The 8,854-nt window shown below is 50.8% G+C and overlaps 2 protein-coding genes across 2 annotated transcripts; one reads left to right on the top strand and one right to left on the bottom strand.

Moving 5' to 3' along the window:
* Nucleotides 1-3,059: 3,059 nt before the first annotated feature.
* Nucleotides 3,060-3,629, top strand: LOC137834250 (uncharacterized). Its single transcript, XM_068642312.1, has one exon. The coding sequence runs from the start codon at nucleotides 3,060-3,062 to the stop codon at nucleotides 3,627-3,629; it is 570 nt and encodes a 189-aa protein (XP_068498413.1).
* Nucleotides 3,630-5,227: 1,598 nt separating this feature from the next.
* LOC137834249 (uncharacterized) lies at nucleotides 5,228-8,826 on the bottom strand. The gene is made up of 4 exons (XM_068642311.1): nucleotides 8,324-8,826; nucleotides 7,505-7,859; nucleotides 6,065-7,006; nucleotides 5,228-5,239 (listed from the first exon to the last, which is right to left on the bottom strand). The coding sequence occupies exons 1-4, from the start codon at nucleotides 8,824-8,826 to the stop codon at nucleotides 5,228-5,230; spliced, it is 1,812 nt and encodes a 603-aa protein (XP_068498412.1).
* Nucleotides 8,827-8,854: the final 28 nt, after the last annotated feature.

Here is an 8,854-nt window from a genome sequence, read left to right as displayed (position 1 = left end):
TTGTGACCCTGTGTAAATTGTGAGAATTAGGTTAAAACTTGGATCCCCTTTCAAACGTCCCAAGGCCCCTTTTTATACACCTCTCGCATTTAAAGCGCGTTAAAGCGCATTGAAAGCGTATAAAAATATCCCTTGAAATGTTCTAATCTTAACTGAATTACCGCGTACCTTAGCGAACTTTTAGGAAAGCCTTGATGTTTTCAGTGCTTATTGCCACGTGTTCTTCTGACTTGATCGTTACACTTTGTGGAGGGCCTTACAGCGTCGTAACCCAACTTAGGGGTAATCCATCGTGTAAGTTCCCCTTCTTGGAATGCATTTGCGCAAAGGGGTGATTTTCTGGGTGCTAACTCATGCGCCCCAGCCTCTAATCAGTTGCCCTGAGAGCGTATCTACCTTTCTTTCGTACCATGCACGTGGTTCTCCCCTGGGCGTGGCCCTCTCATGGGTCGTATCTTTCCCAGGGTCTCCCAGCGGTGGCGTGGGTACTTCGTGAGTCAGGTTACCCCCTACTAGTACTAGAATTATGGCCTTGAAGCCACCTTTCTCTTCTCTTTATTACTGTCCTAAGGTACTGAGGCCTCTCGCGGTGTCACCCTCCACGATCTTTCCTACCCATGGGTATCGGGGGGCTACACCGTCGATGTCTTAACTTGGCGACGCCTTATCCTGGCGGCGCCCTAACCTGGCGACGCCTCATCTTGGCGACGCCTACACCTGGCGATGCCTCATCCTGGCAACGCCTACACCTGGCGACGCCTACACCTTGGCGATGCCCTACCTTGGCGACGCCTCAACCTGGCGACGCCTCATGCGGTCAACCTGTTGACTTTCTTCCTTGGAAAGGACCCCTCCATACGTTGACTTTGACTTTGACTTGACTTTGGTCAACGCCCGGGGACGGGACGGTACACAAGCCCCCCAGTCTTGAGCTGATACTTGTTTTCAGCAAAAAGACTAAGGCCTCGCCCTATTGTCCACATGGCAGTCTGATGACGTGTCATTCTCTGATCGGCTGACGTGACATTCTCCGTATTGCTGACGTGACATTCCCTGTGCTGAAGATGTAACATTCTCTGAGCGGGAGAAGTGACGCTTTGGGTCACGCTCTAATCTCTTGACACGTGGCTCAATCGTATGGCCAGCGCTTGGTGCCTCTTGCCCTTCAAGTTAGCGCTTAATCTCTCGACACGTGGTTCAATCGCACGGTCCCAATCCAGCGCCTCTTGCGCTTCAGTCGTAACGTTTAAGTCTTCGAAATCCCGCGCTTCTACTACTGTTCTATTCACTCTTGCGTTCTTCTTCACTGTTCATTCTTCTTTCCTCTGAAGCTCTCGCGATCCCTCCCTTCTTCGTTCACAAAGCTCGTCCCTTTCCATTTCCAAATCACCAAAGGTACAATTTTTCTGCTATTATCTCCCTCATACTTAGTTGTACCGCTCTCTTAACTGCCTGGGCCTGTTTGTGTTTCTTGTATTTCTGTGTTCTCGCCTTTCTTCCACATTTCTTCGCTTTCCCCTCCTTTCTGGATTTCTCGCGTGGGTAGGGGCTCCATAGGGTTTCGTCCCATTTGCTTCTTCAAAACTCCTTCACTAAGCCTTTGCTTTTTTCTTCCTTCTTCAGCTTCTTTATCAATCTATGACGCGTACAAAAACAACGCCCAATCCTCCTCCACAGGTCGACTATAAGGCTCAGTACTCCTGGGCCTCAGATGAGCTCTTGGCTGAGTGCACTAGCATAACCACCGTAGAAGACGTGGTGAAGCACCAGGGTGACCCACATCTATACAACTTTAACGCCTTCTGTACCACCCACGACTCCCACATCTCTGTTCGCCATGGCACCCTTGGGGAGCCAGTCTGTGTGGACAACCAGTTTAATTTGAAGTGAAGAAGCAGGGGAAGAACCTCTGGGTAAGCTTCTCTGGAATTGCCGGAAGAATCCTCCTAACCCTCTTCCAGAACTCCTTCAAGGGTTGGAAAGGCCTCTTTTTCAGGGTGTGTGCGAACAAGCGCAACCCCACAGCTCTTGATGGGTTCCCCCAGTATTGGACGGAAAAGCCCAAACTGGTCAAACCCAAATCTTTGGACGAGCTATCTTCCTTTGACAAGGGGGTGTGCGAGACCTTGGCTGGCCTGAAGATCGTTTTCAACTCGTTGAAGCTCATAGCTTGTGAGTTCAATGCGCGCACCTTGTCTTCATACTTTGGTAGGGAAACACCCCCCTTTTTGGTCTTCTCTATCCTTGCCCCTTAATCGTGCTTTCTCTGACTCATGCATACGATGCTTGACTGTTTTAATTTCTACACTTGCTGTTGATCCGCAAATTTGCCTTAATAGTAGAGTTGATATTTTGTACCGTTAACATCGGCCTTAACCTCTGTTTCTTGGTTTGTTTGGTGCAGCGTCAGTGATGGATTCCGCAACACGAATTGAACTGGCCAGGTCCTTGAAGGCTCGTTTTGACGCGACGTCCGCAAAGGGCGGCGCCTCCAACACCTCCCCCACCAAGTCCAATCCGTTGCCACCATCTCCACTACCTCATACTGCCGAAACACCCAGCTCTCCCCATTCCCTACAAACACCAAACTCTCCTCCTACACTCCAAACACCCAAATCACCCCCTCCCATTGCTACAGTCCCAATGGTTGTAGCTGGCACTCCTCCTACAGCCCCCCTTGACAAAGGCAAGAGGGTGCTCACCATCTCCTCCGAGGATGAAGACTCGAACGTGGGACCTGCCTATAAAAGGAGGAGGACCAACCGTATCGTTTACTCACACTCCCCTTCGCCTCTGCATGGGGGGTCTTTGATGAAAAACCCTCCCAGTGCCACATCTCCCTCGCCATCTCCCTCGCCACTAACAGTCCAGGAGGAGGGGGTGGTGGAGTCTGTGCCTTTACAACACCAACACCAACTCCAACACCAACTCCAGCACCTGCCACCCCAACACCTGCCCCAGGGCTTATAGCGATTCCCCCTCCCATCATGCAGCTGATGAGGGGTTTCAATGAGAGGCTGTCGCTAGGCGAGTCTTCCGGAGTGCCACGGTCAGAGGGCATGCCTTACTATCTGGGGGCCTTCTTGGCCGTCGCCCTTGAGTGGCGCGCCCAAGCAAAGTCCAAGGCTGACGAGGCACGCACCCTCCAAACTCTCCAACAGGAAGTGGCTATCCTGAAAGAAGAAAAGAAGAGCCTTTGCTGTGGCTGGGCATGCCAAGAGGAGGTTTACAAAGCCTCTTTGAGAAGTGCCCGAGAGGTGAATGCGGAAGCCTGCAAACGGCTATATGACGCAGGGCAAGCTGGCACTGAGCTCCTTGGACAGGTGGCGTCTCTCCAGTCCAAAATCGTTGCTCTTGAAGCGGCGGTGAAGACTTCCGAGGTACAACAGAGACAACTTGCCGACCAGTGCGCTAACCGGGAGCAATCGTTGGAAAAATCTGAATGGGAGCTCACTGCAAAGATGGAAGCACTCAACCTTCTCCAAACTAAGCATGGTAAGTTCCAGGCTGAACTGAACAGGCTTCAAATGGAGAAGGAAGTTCTCGAGAAGCAGCTAGCCTCTGGAGATTCCACGATTGAAGAGCTGGAAAGGGCAAAAAAGGAGCTCATTGTGGAGAGGGAAATCTAGGACTCCACAATTGAAAAACTGGAGAAGGCTAAAGGGAAGCTTATCGATGACATGGCCGACACTTTTGCAGAGGGATTCAAGGAGGCCCTAGCTCAGGCCGCCTGTGAAAACCCGGGGATTGATACTTCCAACTGCAACCCCTTCAACCATATCATCGATGTGAAGGTTGTCCCCCTCGACCTTGGGGAGTGATCTTATGCATATCTTGAACCTTTTCCCTGTAACTTGGTATATACATTTGAATTTATTTGTAACTCTGACAATTGGCTCTTGTTTAGATACTTATTCGACATTTTTCTTTACATCCTTGTTTGCTTTAACTTCTCTTCCACCTTTTATCTGTTTCTGCTTTCTTTTCTACATCAAAGACACAACTGGTACTTGCCCTCGACGTATTTCTTGGTTGCTTCACCTTTACTCTTTAGGTAGCACGTGTCCCCCCTCTTGTTCTTTCTTCTTAAGGTGTGAGGCACACTCTTCTCTTGGCCCTTTCGCTCAGAACCTCGCTAGGCCTTCGTTTCTGTAAGGAATCTTCCTCATGAAGGCGTCGCCTGCCTGGTCATTGCCCAAAGGCAAATGAGGAATCAACTTCGCCTATCTTTAACTATCTCTTTACTTACTTGTTCTTGAGCCCGAGGCACTCGTAGCCAATGGCATTGCCGATTTTATCATTGCTTTAAGATGAAACAGGGAGTCTCATCTCCTTTCTAGCCTCGACATCGCTCAAGGGCGAGGAGGACTTATCTATTGTTCTGTGGCCTCGACATCGCTCGAGGGCGAGGAGGACTTATCTTATTTGTACTGGGTGTCTACGCTCGAGGAGAGACTCTGGGTGTCCTCAACGTGTCTAAGCACTTGGGACAAAAGTCACGCTTTGGCGTCCACGCCCGTGGAGAGGCCTATTACAACAGCGTCGTATCACCCACGGGGTGTCTAAACACCAGGGCAACTTAGCCCTTAGCCCTTATCTCTTCGCGCTTGGTGCCCACGCCTGAGGAGGGCCTACTACAGCAGCGCCGTATCGTCCCCAGGGTGTCTGAAAACACCAAGGCGAAGTGTTCTAAACATCAGACGCTGGGGCTAGCTGTTCCTACCTGAGGAGGGGGCGTCCCGAAGGAATCCCTTAACCCCTGCTCAGGGACTAGGCACCCAAATTTTAGCCTACGTCTGATACCGGGGCTAGCTATTCATACCTGAGGAGGGGGTGTCCCGAAGGAATCCCTTATCTCCTGCTCAAGGACTAGGCACCTGAATTTTTAACTTATGTTTAACATCTGATACCGGGGCTAGCTATTCATACCTAAGGAGGGGGCGTCCCGAAGGAATCCCTTAACCCCTGCTCAAGGACTAGGCATCCGGATTTTTAACTTATACTGAACATACCTGTTATCTTGCTTTGAATCTAACCTCCGCTCCTTTATCTGGCGATGCCTACTTCTGGCAGCGCCTTGTCCCGACGACGCCTCACCTTGGTAACGCTTCCTCTTGGCAACGCCTCATCTCGGCGACGCCTCATCTCGGCGACGCCTCATCTCGGCTACGCCTCATCTCGGCGATGCCTCATCTTGGCAACGCCTTGAATCTTTGTCTTTGTTTCATTAATCTTTGATCTTACATGAGAGGGAAAAACTAAGGCATAAATATCTTAAACTTCTCTTTTCTTTATTTGGGTGACCTCATTAAAAAACCCCCGGGAAGGAAAAAAAGTGTCCCCTTTACAAAATTTCAACTGAAATAAAACTTTAAATTCGCCGCATTCCAACTACGTGGGATAGGGCCTCCTTCTAGAGTCTCTAACTTATATGAACCATTCCCTTTGGCTTTGATTACTCTGAACGGTCCAGTCCACTTGGGAGACAACTTGTTTTCCAACTCGTAAGGGTGAGCCTTCCTCATGACCAGATCACCAACCTGAAATTGTCGCAGCTTCACCTTAGAGCTGTACTGACGCTCCACTCTTCTCTTCACAGCCTCAGCCTTAATTCTCGCCTCTTCTCTAGCTTCGTCTATCAGATCCAGATTCACCTTCCTTTTTTCGTTGGACTCTTCTGCCACGAAACCTAGGAAACGAGGCGAGCTCTCGTGGATCTCTACTGGGATCATGGCGTCCGACCCATACACAAGGCTGAAAGGCGTCTCCTTGGTGGAAGATTGAGGCGTGGTGTGGTAAGCCCATACGATCCTTGGTACTTCTTCTGCCCACGCCCCTTTAGCCTTCTCTAATAGTGTTTGAAACCCCTCAACAATACTCTATTTGCTGACTCGACCTGCCCATTCGTCTGGGGGTGTTCGACTGATGCAAACACCTGCTTGATTCCTACTTCTGTACACAGCTTCCCCAACTGTTGGCTCGCGAATTGGGTGCCATTGTCTGAAATGAGACGCCTTGGCACCCCAAAACGAGACACAATGTTCTTCCAAACAAAGTGTTGTACCTTGTGCGCAGTGATCTGTGCCACTGATTCTGCCTGTATCCACTTGGTGAAGTACTCGATGGCAACAATCAAGTACTTCATCTGCCTTATTGCCAGTGGGAACGGGCCTAGGATATCAATTCCCCAAGTATGGAAAGGCCATGGGCTGTATATGGACCTCAGTTCCTCTGGCGACGCCTTGTGCCAATCAGCGTGCATCTGACATTGCTTGCAACGCTGGGCGTATCGCACACAGTCTTCTCTCACTATTGGCCAGAAGAACCTTGCACGTATTACCTTGGATGCCAAGGATCTTCCTCTCACGTGGCTCCCACAAATACCTTCGTGGAGTTCAGCCATTATCCTGGCGCACTCGTCGCCACTCACGCACGCCAAGATAGGGTGTGTAAACCCGTGTCTGAATAATATCCCATCCACTAAGGTGTACCTTGCGGCGTTCCTCTTAATCTTCTTGCCTTCTTCTGGTTCCGCTGGGAGGATTCCATCCGCTAGGTATCTCCTGTAAGGGGTCATCCATGTGTCGCCTTCCTCCAAAGCACATACCTGTACACCCTTTTCTTCTTCTGGCGAGGTCGCGTAAGTACTGATGCAGGGTGCCCTCATCGTATCTTGACTTAAAGAGCGATGGTACCTTGACTTTCCTCTTGCTGTACTAACATGAAGAACATCCACCCTGTTGTCCGCAACAAACTTTCGCGGCGTTTTGAGGGTCTCTTGGATTACAATCCTCTGCCTTCCCCCCTTTCCTGTGTTGGCCAGCTTGGCAAGCAGGTCAGCTCTGGCATTCTGCTCCCTAGGGACATGCACCAGCTCAAACGCAGCGAAGGCTCTCTTCAACACCTCGACGTACCTCAAGTACGCGGCCCTCTGTGGATCCTTTGCCTGATACTCCCCTGTTACTTGCCCTGTGACCAATTGTGAGTCACTCTTTGCCAAGAGGCTCTGAGCACCCATTTCTTTAGCCAAAAGCATCCCAACAATCAACGCCTCGTACTCCGTCTGGTTATTGCTTGCTTTGAAGGCGAAACGTAAAGCCTGCTCGATCAACACTCCATTAGGCCCCTCCAAGATTATTCCAGCGCCAGTTCCCTGCTGGTTGGAGGACCCATCCACTGAGAGCATCCACCGTGACCCTAACTCCACCTCTTGAGGGTCTCCTCCTGGTGAGAGCTCTGCCACGAAGTCAGCATAGACTTGCCCTTTGGTGGACCCACTGGGTTCATACTGGATATCAAACTCCGACAGTTCTACCGCCCAGCGAACCATCCTCCCTGCTACATCTGGCTTTTGAAGTACTTTCTGGATGGGGAGGTTCGTCATCACCACCACTGTGAAACTGTGGAAATAGTGGCGGAGCCTTCTGGCTGAGAACACCACTGCTAACGCTGCCTTCTCCAGCGACTGGTACCTCAACTCTGGGCCTTGCAAGGCCTTGCTTACGAAATAAATGCGCTTCTGCGCTTGGTCTTGCTCCTGGACCAACACAGAGCTAATGGCCCACTCTGTCACCACAAAGTATAATCGGAGGGGGACGCCCACTTGTGGCTTGCAGAGCACAGGTGGCGTCGCCAAGTACTCCTTCAATTTGAGGAACGCTGCTTCACACTCATCTGTCCATGCAAAACGGCTATTCCTCTTGAGGCATTGGAAGTAAAGCTGGCCCTTCTCCCCTCCAGCAGACACAAACCTTGACAAAGCTGCCATCCTCCCAATCAATTGCTGAACTTCTTTAACGGAGGTTGGGCTCCTCATGGCTATAATGGCTGCACACTTATCAGGGTTCGCCTCTATTCCCCTTTCAGTGAGCATAAACCCCAAGAACTTCCCTGCTTCCACGCCAAAAACGCACTTTTCTAGGTTTTTAATTTGAGGCGATACTTTGATATGGTAACAAACAGCTCTTCTAGATCCGCTGCGTGCTGCCCTCTCTTGTGTGAAGTCACCACCATGTCATCTACGTAGGCTTGCACGTTCCTTCCCAGCATGGGTGCAAGGACCTTGTCCATCAGCCTCTGGTAGGTGGCGCCTGCGTTTTTCAACCCAAATGGCATCACCTTGTAACAGTAGCTGCTTGTCTCCGTCATGAACGCCGTTTTGCTCTCATCCCTTGGATGCATCTTGATCTAGTTGTAACTTGAGAATGCATCCAAGAAACTCAGCATTTTGCAGCCCGAGGCGCTATCCACTAGCGCGTCGATGTTGGGCAGTGGGTACGAATCTTTGGGGCATGCCTTGTTCAGATCTGTGAAGTCAACGCACATCCTCCATTTCCCATTCGCCTTTTTCACTAGAACTACGTTGGCCAGCCACTCAGGGTATTGTATTTCCCTTATGTGCCCAGCACTTAGCAGCTTCTGCGTCTCTTTCCTCATGACGAGGCATCGTTCCTCGTTGAACTTCCTCCTTCTCTGTCGCACGGGGCGAACCTTGGCGTCCATAGTAAGATGGTGGCATAAAAAATCTGGGTCGATGCCCGACATGTCCGCCGCAGTCCACGCGAATGCATCTAGGTGGCGCGAGATCACCGCAACTACCTCTTCTCGTTCTTCCTGGCTCAAGAAACGTCCTAATTTGAACACCTTACCCCTTATCTGTCTTTCCACCACGTTGTCTACCGGTTGGGGTTGTTTACTCCGCTCGTTCTCTGTGCGAGACTCATTCACGGGGTCCTCTTCTATAGGCGTCGCCCTATCGGATACATCGGGCATCGCCTTCACTGACTCTTCTTCCATGGGCGAGGCCTTTCTGTATACTTCTTCCATCGGCGAGGCGTCACCGCATCTTCCTTCT

The sequence above is a fragment of the Phaseolus vulgaris genome, chromosome 5 (assembly GCF_000499845.2).
Source record: "Phaseolus vulgaris cultivar G19833 chromosome 5, P. vulgaris v2.0, whole genome shotgun sequence".
In the NCBI taxonomy this organism is placed as follows: Eukaryota; Viridiplantae; Streptophyta; class Magnoliopsida; order Fabales; family Fabaceae; genus Phaseolus; species Phaseolus vulgaris.
The sequence above is the reverse complement of the archived record's forward strand: the minus strand, read 5'-3'. Positions and strand labels throughout refer to the sequence as shown.

Bases quoted from the DNA above. Each gene is read 5' to 3' on its own strand.
- LOC137834250 (XM_068642312.1), top strand. From the start codon at position 3,060: ATGCCTTACTATCTGGGGGCCTTCTTGGCCGTCGCCCTTGAGTGGCGC.
- LOC137834249 (XM_068642311.1), bottom strand. From the start codon at position 8,826: ATGGAAGAAGTATACAGAAAGGCCTCGCCCATGGAAGAAGAGTCAGTG. The intron at 7,860-8,323 runs GTGCGTTGACTT...GCTCACTGAAAG, and splicing joins GCGAATGGGAAATGGAGGAT to GGGAATAGAGGCGAACCCTG. The intron at 7,007-7,504 runs GTAAGCAAGGCC...ATGGGTGCTCAG, and splicing joins CGCAGAAGCGCATTTATTTC to AGCCTCTTGGCAAAGAGTGA.